Source organism: Protomyctophum bolini (assembly GCF_963924005.1).
Source record: "Protomyctophum bolini genome assembly, chromosome: 6".
Taxonomy (NCBI): Eukaryota; Metazoa; Chordata; class Actinopteri; order Myctophiformes; family Myctophidae; genus Protomyctophum; species Protomyctophum bolini.
Window position 1 is genome coordinate 5,409,624 of NC_137867.1, and position 16,694 is coordinate 5,426,317.

At 40.3% G+C, this 16,694-nt stretch overlaps 1 protein-coding gene across 1 annotated transcript; it reads left to right on the plus strand.

Annotated features, from left to right (window-relative positions):
- Nucleotides 1-1,409: 1,409 nt before the first annotated feature.
- On the plus strand, nucleotides 1,410-7,584 carry LOC308316844 (adhesion G protein-coupled receptor L3-like; the record flags this gene model as incomplete). Its single annotated transcript, XM_080765632.1, has 3 exons — nucleotides 1,410-1,989; nucleotides 2,389-2,521; nucleotides 7,356-7,584. The coding sequence occupies 3 exons, from the start codon at nucleotides 1,410-1,412 to the stop codon at nucleotides 7,582-7,584; spliced, it is 942 nt and encodes a 313-aa protein (XP_080621758.1).
- Nucleotides 7,585-16,694: the final 9,110 nt, after the last annotated feature.

The following is a 16,694-nucleotide window of genomic DNA, read 5'->3' on the forward strand; positions in this document are numbered from 1 at the left end:
TGTTTGACAGTGTCTACATACAAGCTCAACGCATCACATCATGATGTATTTTGAGCTTGTACGTCTGCTTTTTGTTATTATTATTGTTGTGCAGTCATAAAATTTGGAAATAACTGGATTATTTGCACTTGGCACAAGGTCCTACATGTAATGATGAGGAGTATGGTAGTGGACGAGAAGGAGACATATCAGAACGAGCATGTGATCCTGGCCAGGTTGGAAAAATACGCGTCAAATGTCTCAGTGGACAATGGAAACTTCTGGAGGATAGTTGTATTGTAAAAGAAATAGCAGAACTTCTGACTGAATCCCAGGTAAAATAAGCTTTTTTTTAATCTTTATAGGGAATACCACCACATGAAGGGGAATCACTTTCACCAGTGGTTCTCAAAATGGGCTCTGAGAACCCCCAGGCGTCCTCGAGGGTGTTCCAGGGGGTCCCCACCAGTGAAATTAGTTAATAAATCTGTTTAGCCACTATAACCCTATACACAGCGGATATTTGAAAATAGCTGATCTACAAGCTCACAACACGTTGGGATGTTACTTGTTGTGAAGTTATAAGTCAGCTACTTTAAAAAAACGTATTTTTGGAATATTTGTTGAAATGGTTTAACAACATTTATCTTGTATGAGGGTCTTTGGTACAAGATATTTCCAGATGGGGCCCGGTCCACTGATTATTAATTTGGGGGGTTTGACATTTGAGAACCACTGGTAACAGTACAGAACCACTGGTAACAGAATGTTCTTGGTTGGTACCATGCAATTGACATGTTTGATTCTTTTAGGATTTGGATGCAGTGACAGTTCCAGCATTTGTGGTTAATCTAACTACGGTGGCAGAACATTTTCAACCAGTAATTACTGGTTCGAGTGCGACCATATCTGCTATTGTTGACATCCTGGACATCATTGCAAATGTTGACAATGTTGATGTCGATAAGATTGTCATGCAGGTAAGCGGTGGAAAGAAATCCCCATATAGGTTGCTATATGCCTCGCAGCCCTCGCCTCAAAAATATACCTATTAAGGCCTATTAAAGAAAATATACAGAATGTTATTATGGAGTAGGTGAATGATTCTTACTTTCATGGTAACCTAATAATCTCAGCTTAATGAAAATAAGAAACACTAGATGTTAGACCTGTTGTTCATCACTAAAACACCAAATTGAGAACCACAGGAGAGCTTTATTATGTCACATTGTACTTTGCTTAGAGTATTATGCAATATTTTGTAGCTTAAAACAAGATAAACATGTTATCACTCTAACAGAGAAATGCCGTTTTGTCTGCAGGATATCCTGGAAATAGTGGATGTCATCATTGATGAAGCAGCAACAGAATCCTGGTTCATTTTAAACACCAACAAAACCCTCAATGTCAGCTCAAAGTTTCTAAATTCAATGGAAAGTATCATCGACGTCTTGGAAGGGGAGTTTCATATATCAACCGACCTCATTCTGCTGGAAAGAAAAAGATTCAACAACTCGTACCAGGCGGACATTAACTCTAGTGTCACCCTCAACATTCTAAACACCAGTGCTACCAACCTCTTCATTACCACCATTGTCTTCCCCCTCAACAGCATTCTACCTCCCAGGAATGCCAGCTTCAACGCCAGCAGCTTCAATACCACTAGCAACGAAACCAGCTATGAGAACATCATCAATGGCAAAGTTCTGATGGTCAAGCTGAACACCACGGTTGAAAATGTGATAATAACTTTTGACAAACAAAACACGTCGTTGACATTGAGCCCACAGTGCGTCTTCTGGAACTTTGCACTCTTTGATAACCTCGGCGGATGGGACCACGAGGGGTGTGCTTTTGTGTCAGACATAAATGATACCGTCACCTGTAACTGCACCCACCTAACCTCCTTCTCAATTCTTATGTCGATTGACATTCCCCCAGAAATTAAAGTTTTACTGGACATAATCTCGTACATTGGCGTAGGGATATCAATGGGATGCTTGGTCATTTGTCTCATCGTTGAGATAGTCATTTGGAAGACAATAAGAAACAATAAGACAATGTATAAGACAATCTTATACATGCGTCATGTTTGTATTGTGAACATTGCTGTGTCTCTGCTTATGGCAGACATCTGGTTCATCATTGGATCAGCAATTGCCGACAACCCCCTTGAAAATCCAGGGGAAGATTACAGAGTTCCAGTCGCTCCATGCCGCGCAGCAACATTTTTCATACACTTTTTCTACCTTGCCCTGTTCTTTTGGTCATTTGTGTTAAGCCTTCTCATGCTTTACATAACCTTCGCCACCTTCTCCCATCCGTCTAAACCAATCATGATGGCCATTGCTTTCTGTTTGGGCTACGGAGGTCCTTTAATTATAGCAGTCGTCACCATTGCCTCTACAGCGGGCCACAATGGCTACATCAGAGAATACAACGCTTGTTGGCTAAACTGGCACAAGACGAAAGCCCTACTTGCGTTTGTGATTCCTGCCTTGACCATTGTTCTTATAAACGTCATAATTCTAATCGTGTCCTTGTGCACAATTATGAATGTTTTCCAGTCAGATCAAAACAAAAAAAGAAAAAAGAAAATGGTGAGAGCCATCGCAAAATTCTTGGCCTTTTTGACTGCTTTCATTGGAATTACTTGGTGTCTGGGAGTGGGAACTATGACAGCTCCAACAAATATTGGAATCCATATTGCCTTCGCATTCTTCAACTCATTACAGGTAAGGAAAAAACATATAGGCTAATTTTCCTACTTATATTGATCCCAAATGACTTGCCATGGGGTCTATTTTGAGGGGTGCTAGCCCAGCTTTGTGTCTTTGTTTGAATTTTAGCGATTTGATTGGCGCAAATTGTGATTGTCCGGAATCAGATGTATGATAAGAGCGCCCCTCACTTCACACAGGTGTGATTTTAACTCCTCTCTATCACAGTCTCGTAAATCATGTTTTGGGGTGAGCATTCGGCACAACTGCCAATCAAAGTGACTGTACTGGCCAATCACAGTGCGTCTTTTCCGGGACTTTGCAAAACACAACATCTGTTTAGCAGACTGTGGCGGCTCATGTGGGACAACCAAGGCATGGATATTTGTAATGGCAGCTAATAACACATTCATGAAACAAGCTAAAACTAAAAAACACATTTGACCGCAACAAATTGCATAAAAGCAATATTACTTATTGCCTCCGCTCTATGCTATGAGGTCTGCGGGGGAAACTTCAATTCCGCAAAGTTATGGCAAGAGCTGTGACATTTTTAACAAAGTAATTTATTGGGCAAAAAGGTCACAAACAAACAGTTTGGGCATGAATTCATAGTCCTACTTTACATTACTATACTGATGTATACAACCATCAATAAAACACTTGTCTTTATTTATTTATTTCATTTAGGGTTTCTTCATTTTAATGTTTGGGACACTGGTGGATTCACAGGTATGTTGTAGTATACAAATATAGAACATACACTAATGCAGATGCATACTAAACTATATTAAAATAAAACATTTGAAAAAAAGTATGTATTTTATGTTTGTTGTATAACATTCAAACACTCTGCCTACAGATCCGAAAGGCCTTTAAAGGACGACTTGCAGGAATTCCAAGCACCGGCTACTATCAAACAACAGTAAGTGAAAATGTGAAAATCTGTAGTTTTTAAAACCACAGTTAGTTCCACTAGCATCAGTTTGCCATTTGACTTTTCTTTTGCAGTTTCCCCCCATTTTCTCCAAATTTATTCGCTGGTGTGAAATTGGCCTAATGTGCACAACCAGTAACAACCAGGCTGAGGGCGAGAAGCGACCTTGCCCTGAAGGGCAGGCTCGTGTGCACACTGGCACTTTGGCATGGGGGGTCAGATCAACATATGGAATCAATTCTGTACTGGCCATATATGGAGCGTGTCTTGAGTGTTCAGGGTTTGATGAGGTCGGATCAACATATGGAATGTCAGAACAGGTCAGCTCCATATATGGAGATCTAAGTGTGGCAGCAGGGGCAGTGTCTTGAGTTTACAGGGTTTGATGAGGGCCCAGGTAGGGCCAGGCCAAAGTTTTCGAGTTTTCGATGAGGTCAGTGCCGTGATCTTCATATATGGAGATAGCCATATATGGAGACGGCCATATATGGGGCATCAACCATATATGAAGATGGCCGTATATGGAGAATCGACCATACAGTATATGGTGGTGTGACGTGTCACAAGGTGTGATGTCACGAGGCGTCATGAGCTGACAACCATATGAGTGTGACCTGACTGACGGACAGGTTTTCATAGTAATTTGCGACCTACAGTTGCAATTAACACTTCTTTGACTGTGTTGACCTTGGAATGGAGCAAGCATTTTACCTTTGTCATATAATCCCATTTAGAAAAATATATCTGAATATGAATTGAAACATAAAAGCGATGCCATGTGGAATGCAGGTAGCCAAGAGGCAAAAGTAAAGTAAAATGCCAAGCTATTGCACCTCACACCAGATGGACTAAATTATAATTTGGTCACTTAGCTTCTGGACTTCCACAAGGACATACAAATTAATGTTACTATGAGAATTTCGAGTGTTTCATTCTCCACTAGTAACCCTCCCCACCAAACAGGCACCCAGAACAACCAGTAGGAGGAGTACTAGCTCAGACAGACAACTGTCAAGGACACAAGTGAAGTGCCTCTTTAATGATGGTGTCGGCTTGCATTGTGTGAACACATCCTTCTACCCTAATATAAATCCTTCTACCCTAATAGAAATCCTTATACCCTAATAGAAATCCTTATGGATTTCTACCCTAATAGAAATCCTTCTACCCTAATAGAAATCCTTCTACCCTAATAGAAATCCTTCTCTTCTACCCTAATAGAAATCCTTTTACCCTAATAGAAATCCTTCTACCATAATATAAATCCTTCTACCATAATATAAATCCTTCTACCCTAATATAAATCCTTATACCCTAATAGAAATCCTTTTACCCTAATAGAAATCCTTCTACCCTAATAGAAATCCTTCTACCCTAATAGAAATCCTTCTACCCTAATAGAAATCCTTTTACCCTAATAGAAATTCTTCTCTTCTACCCTAATAGAAATCCTTCTACCATAATAGAAATCCTTCTACCCTAATAGTACCTTATAGTACAGTATGGCACAGTTCAGTATGATACAGTACGGTCCAGTATGCTACAATACGGTACAGTACAGTACATTATGGTACAGTATGGGACAGTATTGTACAGTACAGTATTGTACAGTACCGTATAGTACAGTATGGCACAGTTTAGTATGATATAGTATGGTCCAGTATGCTACAATACGGTACATACGGTACATTAGGGTACAGTACAGTACAGTACAGTATAGAGCAGAGCAGAGGAGAAGGGAGCAGAACAGAGGAGAAGAGAGCAGAACAGAGGAGAACAGTACAGTACAGTACAGTGGAGCACAGTACAGTGAAGTACAGTACAGTGGAGTACAGCACAGTACAGTGGAGTACAGTACATTACAGTACAGTACAGTGGAGTACAGCACAGTACAGTACAGTACAGTACAGTGCAGTGCAGCGCAGTACAGGACAATGCAGAGGACTACAGTACAGTACAGAGGAGTACAGTATACTATTCCCTCTAGGTTACCACATTTACGACATCCAAGCAACTTATGATGTATATAGAAACATGCTTGCCATACTTGCTTTTATACAGAAATAAAAACAAGCAAAACAATTCTAGTTCTTATAGTTACTGGTCCGTGTTTTCCATACAGAGTACAAATCGTGGTGTTCCTTCCTCTGGATTCTCTGGATTATCGTTCTATCTGCAGAACTTGTTCAGGCAAAGTAAGTTGCATCATGTTTAATAATAATAGATTCACTGATCTAAATTACTGCTGACCCCTATTGTGAGTGTTCTGTTTTAATATGACAGATTCAATAGACTATGTGATGAAACAAATGGGAAAGACTCAATATTTAAGTATCAAGTTTTCTTTTCTTTTTTTGTATATAGGCCTATAGCGTATATGTCAACAACTTAACAGATGAGAAATGGGAAAATGGTCTCCCCCTAACTTTGGATTGCAGATTTTGTGAAGGATACTTCTGGCCTTTGCAGCATATTTTTTAATTAGTTCTGTTCATGACCAATGGTCATGAACAGATGGTCATTGACCATCAGTACTTGAGTGTCATAGTTTTTTTGGTTGTGGCGGCATTGAATTATCTTTAACATTGAATCTATACTACTGCTTGAGTGTTTTCTTTACCACGTCACTAAATTATGTCAGGTGTAAAGGAGCAACTTACATGGACACTCATGAAGGAAGCATGAGTTCAAGTCCGTTGCTCTCCCCTTGTCCCCCATATATGGGGACTAGGTTGGTGGAGGGTGTGTAGAGCCCAGGATCACATTAGATGATTGACACAGGGGTGAAAAATGGGTTACAAAATCGTGGGATAAAAATATATATTAAACTAAATTATTTAGAGCATTCAAGCTCACAATGGATGTGAGGTTCTTCAGGATCATATGTGGAAGGCAAAGTAAAAAATTGAAAAAATGGGAAACATTTGGAATATTTTTGAAACATTTTAACAACACAAATATTGGCCGTAGCCATGCACACATTAATTTGGGGGTCCTTCATGTCACAAAGAAGTTTGAAAACCACTGATAGATATTTTGCAGATTGAATGAGGCATTTTACTAAAACTTTTCTTGTTCTCCAGATACCGGTAACCCGCTACAGAGTACAAGTGGTGGTACAAGTGGTGGTACTTCCTCTGGATTCTCCAGGCAAAGTAAGTTGCATCATGTTTAATAATAATAATAATAGATTCACTTATCTAAATTACTGCTGACCCCTATTGTGAGTGTTCTGTTTCAATATGACAGATTCAATAGACTATGTGATGAAACAAATGGGAAAGACTCAATATTGAAGTATCAAGTTTTCTTATCTTTTTTTGTATATGTCAACAACTTGGGAAATGGGAAAATGGTCTCCCCCTAACTTTGGGTAATTGCCAATTGGGTTGCAGATTTTGTGAAGGATACGGCAAAGGCCTTTGCAGCATATTTTTTAATTAGTTCTGTTCATGACCATCAGTACTTGAGTGTCATAATTTTGGATGTGAGGTTGTGAGGTTCTTCAGGATCATAATTATGTGGAAGGCAAAGTAAAAAATTGAAAAAATGGGAAACATTTGGAATATTTTTGAAACATTTTAACAACACAAATATTGGCCGTAGCCATGCACACATTAATTTGGGGGTCCTTCATGTCACAAAGAAGTTTGAGAACCACTGATAGATATTTTACAGATTGAATGAGGCATTTTACTAAAACATTTCTTGTTCTCCAGATGCCGGTGTTACGGTTTCGAACCCTCCACCCCAACCTTCCACTTCTGGTGTTCCTCTGCACAACCCACTGCTCCATCACCAATCCTAGTCAGGTCCACCTCTGTGTTCCCCTCCCCCTCTGACGAGCTGCCTGGGTGTGGCACTGCACACCTGTTTCCATTCTACCATGATCACCAGAGTCTTCAAGAACCCTGCCTTCGCTCCACTCCTCGCCAGATCTTCCCATAGAAACGCCTGGCAAGTACAGTTTCTCTCTACTCTGTTGCTGTTCGTACTCTGTAGAGCTTTTCATGTGTTTTAGCTGCAGTGTTAGCTGTTTTGCTAATTTGTTCCTCTCATCCTCCAGACCTGGCTATCTGCCGTGCCACGCCTGGATCTCGTCACCCCTTTGTTCTGGACTGTTTGTTTGGCTGCCGATCTACAAGCTCGTCTTCGACTACTCTCTTGGATTTCCCCTAAGTATAGCTTTATATTATAAGTATAGCTTTATATTATATATATCCTCATAGATACATATCTACCTATTTATACGATAAGAGTATTTATGTATGCTCAATTTGGACAATAAAGTGCTTAATTGTCTTCCTGTCTCCTGAGTGGTTGCATTTGAGTTCAGAACACAACTCAGTCTTAACAACCGTTAACCCGTCCAGGAGCACGTAGCAGTTCTGTTCCGACGGAATCATTCATTAGAATCAACAATTAATGGAGTTTGTTAGCAATTGCCATGTCGATACTATTCATTAAAAGTGTATTTATTTATTTTAATTTTTCTTTTTTTGTGTTTTGTTTAACGGTTAAAGCTCTATTATATAGCCTATTCCAATAGTAATCAATGGTGTATTGTTTGTTCAGGAACGGGTGTCATGCCGTTTCTCCCGTAAACACTAAACAGAAAATACAATTTCAAGTCGGGAAGGGATAGCCTTTTTATCCAATCAGGAGAGAGAACCCTACCATGATCATTTATCAGCTTCAATTTGATAGTAATCCAGTTCCAATTTTGTCTCTTCTGTTATCTGTTTAATAAAGATGGGGAGAGCCTATATTTATTCATTGTCTTCAGCAGAATGCTGCAGCCACCTTTTGGTGCCAGGAAATTTAGCTTCCCAAGTCTGTAACTTAAAGACCAAAGGAGATCTGGCTTTCAGCACCAACACTTTGGAATGCACTGCCCTTGGCCTTTGAGATCAAGCATGCTGAATCAGTCTCCTCTTTTAAATCCCTATACTAGGGATATACCTACACTATACCTACACTTGAATTCATGAATTATCACTTGCATCACCTGCAAATTGTAATGCACAAGGTTTGCTGTCAGTTCACCCCTTTGCGGGGTGTGTGGGTCAATATGTCAATGGGGTGGGTGGGGGGTAGGCCTATCATGGGTAAAGTTAATTGAGAATCTGTCCACATCAAGGATGCAGCACTGTGGTCCTCGCCTCGGTCACAACAAAGCACTTTAAAACAGCGGTGCTGAATGAAGGTAGACCTAATGGTATTCCTCCTGTGTCTTGTTAGCTGTCTAGGCTATTGTACTGTTGATTGTATAATGAAGTGCTTAGGTCTACTGCTGTTTCAGGCCCAGTGGTGGCACATCCTACACATTGCATGGCTATTTTTGCTATTTGTTGTACAATGAAATATAGGGCTTAAATGGTTAATACTGCTTTGCCAGGCCCAGTGTTGGCACAGATGTGAATTTGTGAAAGGCATTGCAGTTGGTCCAATGCAGTTGCTTACCGTGTCCTTGGTTTGCACCCCAGTCGTGCAACGGATGTGGTCCAAGTCCGCTCAGTACTAGCCTACGGCCAGAGCCCCGAATCCCTAGGCCACTAGGCCTAGGCTATATAGACTGTTGGGTGGGACTTGCCAGAGAATGGTTTAAGAGCTCCATAAAGCTATATCTTGGAGATGTGGACATGCATGCTTCCTATTGCCATAGGAGAGTATGCCACCAGATTGTTGTTGTATGGGTGAACTTTGCCGAATAATGCATTTTATTTGTATTTATTTTAAATAATAATCTATTTTTTAAGTCAACAAAATGCATACATTGTACAATGTAATTAAACAGCTTCAAGGTCTCTGTTGTCCAATTACTGTCTGTAGGGACAGTGTCCAGACATATAGCCTATCCTAACAATCCACTCTTATGACAATGACATGCAGGACTCAGGATTCAGTAGCCTAGTACAGTATAAATTGGTATTAAGTGGTAAAGTGTATAGTGACTTTTATGAGTGTGTGGTGTGCTGTGCTTCTGCAGTGACTTTTTTCCATTATAAATAAATAATTCCAAAATAAAAGTCCATGAATAAAGATAATAGGCTATTTGTAACCGTAAATGTGAATAACAATAGATAATTGTATACATCCTCCTAACTTTGTTCTTCAAAAAAGGCACTTTTGCACGTATGATGTGCTAATTTTATTTATTTTATGATAATAACAAAAAGGTTTATGAGAAATATGATTATACGCCCGTTAGCTCTGATCCATATAGCTCTAATGATGCTGTTAAATGCAACCGCATTAGTATGGACCAGAGCCATATGGTTGAGACAAAGCAGTGAAAGGTCCTGAAAGTTACATAACGTCAGTCTTACCCAATACCCAATCTTTCTGTTTAATGAACACAAAGCTGCTGTACTTTATACCTCATACTTTAAATGCTTAGTACTGCATACTTTAAATGCTCAGCCACCACAGTGGATATTTTGACATTCAGTTTTTTTGTTTTTGGAATGTTGCCACTACTGTTGGAGCTTTTCATTTAAAACGTTCGCTATGCAGAGCTGGGGCGTATGTACACCTGGTTCTACCTGGGCCTGGGCCTATAGTTAGGTAAAGTTAGCTTAAGTTGTGGCAAATCTGCAAAATAAATGCTTATCACTAGTTTAATAGCTGATGTAGTAGGTAGGCCTAACTGTGGAATGCATGGTACTCTGTAGGGTGTAGGGCTGTAGGCTATACTTGCTGCTGCAGCATGATTGACTACAATCAAGGCTGTCACTCACTACGTTGCTCTCACAACAGCACACTGCAGGAGTCAAGGAAGGCAGACCGAATCGTTTGGAGCCTTGGAGGGAAAATGCCCATTCTGTATTTTAGCGTTTGAGTAATTTTTCAACAATTGCTAAAAGTTCCAAATAACATTTAAACAAGTTTGTTGCTAATTTTGTAGCTAAGCATTGCCAGGGTATTCTAATCTGTGTCGATTAGCCTATACCCACTGAACCACACTTGAAAGAGGAGGCTCAGCTTGAAAGAGGTGAGTAGCAATTATTACTTCATTTGTTTGTTCATTCATTCATTAATTTGTTAATTCATTCATAATTATTACAGAACCACTGCATCACACATTAGAAACGAAATGTTTTGTTCATCATCCCCACCTTATAACGGATCTTCAATATTTGAACATATTTCGAATTAGGACTACACAATTATGATTACCGGTATGTGAAATGCATCATGCATAATGAATAGGCCTTTTACTTTTTCTGCTTTAAGGTGTCCGTACACTAGCCGATTTTAGCCCATATAGTAATACCGTACACAAATGGTTTTCTTTTTTTGTGAATTCATAATCTCATCCATATCCTGCTGTCCCTCCATATTTGAGCAAGTCATCATTCAGGCCTATATTAAAAACTTCCTAGACCAAACGGTTTTAATATTTTACAATAATAGCAATGTGTGCAGTCATATTTCTACCATGAAAATGTGTGGCATGTGATTACCAGCTGTACAGTACATCGTCTTTACTGTCCTCATCGTACCCATTTATCTCTGTCTGAGGCTTGTGATAACAATATTTTGGGGTTGTGCGTGTATGAAATGGCTTGGGGCTATGGGGGGGAAAGGATAACAATACAGGATGCTGATTGTTAATTCCTAATGTTTGTATAGTGGTGGACTGGGAAGAAAAACCAGCTCTGCCTGAATTTAATCTCTAGAGCAGGGGTTCTCAATGTTTATGGCTGGAGATCCGGCCCGGAAATGCTTTGGCAATGTCTCGCAAGTCGCGCCCCCCGCCCCGCCCCCCTCCCCACCACCAATACAAACTGACTGCAAAAATAACCTTAATAATAGAGAAAATATCATAAATTAATACTGAAACCAGATATAATCATTAAGGGAAATGTATGCAATGCACCACATACGTATGTAAACTCTTAATTTCCATTTTCCAGCCATTCAGTTCAATTGTTTTTTTTAATAATTTGGGGACCCCCCAAAATAATTTGGCGACCCCCAAAGGGGTCGCGACCCACGGGTTGAGAACCCCTGCTGTAGAGGTACCTGAAATCTAAAAAATAAGTATGATTACGTACGATATACCTGGAGGTGTGAATAGACGATGACAATGTATGTAAATTGCATTATGTTTTGCCATTCACCATCACAGCTGACACCCGGTGTCACTTCCTAACACCATTGCCTCCGGCTTGGCTGCATGGCCACACCAACAAACTCAATCGTGTTTGTTTGACCTTCCCCTTGTTTTGTTCTCTCTGACAGGAATGGCAATATTAACGAATATCTGCACTGTCATTGGCCTTCTACTGACGTGCTATATTTCTGAGATTTCATGCCCGGCTCCACAGGTAGGCCTGTTGTGTTTATGGTAGGCCTACACAGTAAATGTGGGCAAGGACAAGATCCATTATTGTTGTTCAAGAGCTCCTTGGATAAATTAACACAGTTTAGCCGGATATTCATTTGAGTAGGCTATATTATTACATCCTTGTTTGCACATATAACAAAACTATTTTCAAGCTAAACTAAAGTACCAGTCAAACAATGAATGTTTCATTTAGATTTTCTCAAGTTAATCAAGTCTTTATTCTAATCTCAGGTGCCCGATGTTGAAGACTCGCTACCTGACATGGTTAGGAATGGTTAGTACAATGTACTGTATATACAGTAGAGACATTTTGATAAGCAACAATTAGAGTGGATGCACAATGAAGTAATTTGATGTTAACATTGCTGTAATAGGTGGCTTAATGTAAATTCATGAAATTGGAATGAAATCATTAAAGCACAACTCCATCTTTTTTCAACACATTTCTGTGTGAAAGCCTGATAAGCTATATTAAGGGGTTAACGGTGTGACTCTGTGGGAGGCTATCTATAAGGTGTGTGTGTGTGTGTGTGTCTGATGAGCTTGAAAAACTGTGGAGTTGTCCTTTAAGTAGCCTCAGAAACTGCAGGTGTTTATCCTTTAAGTAGACTAGTCCTTACCCGTTCTGAATATATGAACAGCAAATATATATATATATATATATATATATATATATATATATATATATAATATTAGTGGTCCATGACATGAAAATGATGTTTGACAGTCAGCAATAGTGTTGCTTATTGTAGATTAATTTTCGGATTTTCATAGACCTGGTTGCTTGTTTCCCTCTCAGTCAATGTGGCAACCCTGGTCAGTGCCGTGTTGACAATGTAGCTTAGCAGTTATCACAGCTAGGAGGAGCAGCCTTCTGGCGTGGCCGCGTCATGTTTAAAAGTGTTTTGCGCAATTTATGTCCCCGAATGTATGGATATGGACTTATGGCTCCATCGCTGCCTCTTTCTTTAGTAGAAGTAGAAATGTAACGTGTTGCAGAGTGTTTCCTGTCCGCGCGCGCGCGCACACACACCGCCTCCTGGCCTGAGGGGGTTGGAGTGATGTAAAAACAATATTTGAACAGTGAAATACATCGGTAAAATCGGTAAAAAGTAGGCTAGGTTCATTCTGGGAGCGTGCAGATTTAGTTTTGCATGGAGATATGTGCGCCAATAGTGTGGCTCGCTCGGAGATAGACGACAACGGCTGTGCTGTGTATTAGGAGACACACACACACACAGACGCGTAGCCCCATATGTGCCCTCTCCCTACGCTCATTCTGTAGCTCCGAGATGAGGTCACACACTAGCCCCCTCCCACGCGTTTCAGGAACGGCCTTCAACGGCGCAAGCTTCCGCAGTGTACATTTCTTATCCTTACCACACCATTAATCCAAAAAGTGTATGGACAATGCACCTTTACACTAATTCATACATAGGAGCGGCGCAGAAAATCCCGCCGCTCCTATGTATGAAAGCCTTTACGTCCCGTCTTTTGTCAGTCGCTTCCATGTTTATCAAGGAAGTGTGCGTGTGCGCGTGCATGTCGAGTGAACTGAAGTCAGTTGGAAATTTCGACCAGGGGAGGCGCCGGGGAGGCGCTAAAGCTTTTCAACTTCCTTGATAAACATGGAAGCGACTGACAAAAGACGGGACGTAAAGGCTTTCATACATAGGAGCGGCGGGATTTTCTGCGCCGCTCCTATGTATGAATTAGTGTAAAGGTGCATTGTCCATACACTTTTTGGATTAATGGTGTGGTAAGGATAAGAAATGTACACTGCGGAAGCTTGCGCCGTTGAAGGCCGTTCCTGAAACGCGTGGGAGGGGGCTAGTGTGTGACCTCATCTCGGAGCTACAGAATGAGCGTAGGGAGAGGGCACATATGGGGCTAACAGACGCGGTGCGAGGAGCAGCCTTCTGGCGTGGCCGCGTCATGTTTAAAAGTATTTTGCGCAATTTATGTCCCCGAATGTATGGATATGGACTTATGGCCCCATCGCTGCCTCTTTCTTTAGTAGAAGTAGAAATTTAACGTGTTGCAGAGTGTTTCCCGTCCGTCCGCGCGCACACGCACACACACACACACACACACACACACACACACACACACACACACTGCCTCCTGGCCTGAGGGGGTTGGAGTGATGTAAAAACAATATTTGAAATACATGGGTAAAATCGGTAAAAAGTAGGCTAGGTTCATTGTGGAAGCGCGCAGATTTATTTTTGCATGGAGAAATGTGCGCCAATAGTGTGGCTCGGTCGGAGATAGACGACAACGGCTGTGCTGTGTTATGTATTAGGAGACACACACACACACACACGCGGCGCCAAATTGTATAGGGCACATTTTGTTGTGTTGCAGCGGTAGCTAGAGGAAGCATGTCAGTGGGGTAACGGTGATAACGGTGGCCTGTGATGCAGGTGTCGCTAAGGGACGTAGGTGCGAGGTTAATTCACTAATAAATTCATTATTAATCATTAATGTGTCGAATGAGAAAAAGGGCTCCGTTAAGACCTCCATATAATTATGGTCCATGCCTGTGTGAAAAGTGGGAGTGATTCGTGCAGTTAATGATGAGATAATTCGCTGTCAGTGACATTCATTCATTCATTCATTCAGACATTCAGAGATTGTTAGAATTATTGTTTAGAAAACAAGAATAGCAATTTTAGGTGTTTACAATACATTTTTCACTTCTAGTATTAGTATATATCTTCCAACAAACTCTACTGTAGGCTATATTTTAGTCATTGTTGTTGGAGGTTCATACTGTACTCATTTATGTTTTCTATTGTGTAGTGACAGTGCTTCCAAATCAGTGGAACTATATCATTGATGTTGAATTGAATGCATCAAGCACTGAAATATTAGACCAGATTCGCTCTGCTGGAAGCTTCCCTCTGCAAATGAATAATGACACCGAAATCACAGACATTGAAATCACCACTGGTGAGTATTGTAGCTACAAAACAAGTTCAGTGACTTCATTCTTTGTTGTTCTCACATTCTTTCTAGTTTTACTGACATTCTCCAGTTTCTTTGAACTCTTCTGACCTGTTCATCCGGTCAATTTTTGACTGAGTTGTTCTCACATTCTTTCTAGTTTTACTGACATTCTACTGAATAAGTATTTTGTAGGCTAACTTCTCGGTTAATAACTAATGCGTGAAAAATTATGAAATTATTGTGTGCAAAAAATAAGACAAAAAAGGTGTAGGTATAGAGGTATAGTCATTTCAATACTCAATATACTACAATTTCTTTCCTGTAGCCATTATTATTAGGAGCAGTATCAATATTCAAATTGAAAGAAACATCTCTGCTTCCAGTGTGCGCTCCAAATGGCAATGGGTACCAGTGTAGATGTGAGGAACAGTATGGTTGGCCCTACAGCAGCTGTATCACTTATGGAGCCTGTGATAATATCACCACCAGTGGCATCTGCAAATGCATCAATGCCATTCCAACTGATGGACAGTACTGTAAGCTGATATCAGGTAATCGCATCATACTTTCAAACTTTCACACATCAATTCACACCAAAATATGTTATAAATCTCAAAAGATATCAAGGAGTTTCTGTAAACATTAGATCACTGACAATTATGTTGAGATGTGTGCAGTGTTGGTATGACTATAACAAGCAAGCTCATCATAAGTATAGTCTGGTGTATGATCAAAGATATACGCCTGGGCTCGGATGCTGGAAAAAGTCAGCAGTAACAAACATACGCACACACACTGCTTTGAACACCATGATCATGATAAGTTGATAACAACCCGTACGAAGGACCGGCCCAAACGGCCTTCTGCTGTTATTTCTTTAATTCTTGTTGTTTCCATCCAGTTTTAGCCCATTGACTGAATTTATATCACCTGAAGTGTCAGTAGGTGGAGTAAGTGAGACTATTAAGCTGGATATGCACTACGAGAAATTTAGGACAATTTTGGGTGAGCTTAGATGGGGAATGTAGGTAATGCGCGAAAATGAGCGTGCACCAGGCTTGTGCACCGCGCGCGCAGAGCCTACTGAACATTCAGCACCTCCTACTGTAAATATCTTCCCGTGGCCATGCTCGCAAAGTCATAGAGTAACTCAAAGACATTGTGGACAACACTAGTCTTCCTATAAGAGTCAGACTAGTGACACAATAGACACCACAGAAGTCAATATAACCTTCATAGATAAGAATATAGTATGTTTTGGAGTTTATATTATTGCACATCAGTTGACTGTACCTTGAAAGCAAGGTACACATAATCACATTTAAGAACATCATCAAGAAGATTGTGGTTTATATGACAAGAGTTGGTTATTTATACTGACAAACTTCTTTAATCAAATGACGTATTGTGTACTATTCTGCGGACCACAGAACTACCACAGCTATATGAATACATAGTTGAAGTTGAGATCAGCACTGTTGATGTTGAAGTGTTACTGCAACTGCAGGACATCTTGGACAACACTAGTCTTCCCATAAGAATCCATGACTCAATAAACATCACAGAAGTCAATATAACCTTCATAGGTAAGAATATTCTATTAAACTTTACAATTAATGAGAAGTAAAAGGAATTTTAACAGGTAACCATTGGGCACCACCCTACTTGGGAACAATGCAAGTTTAAAATACACGCCCACCCAGTTATGCGATACCCGTTGTACCTGTGTTAGAGTAACCTTGTTCCTGTCTGT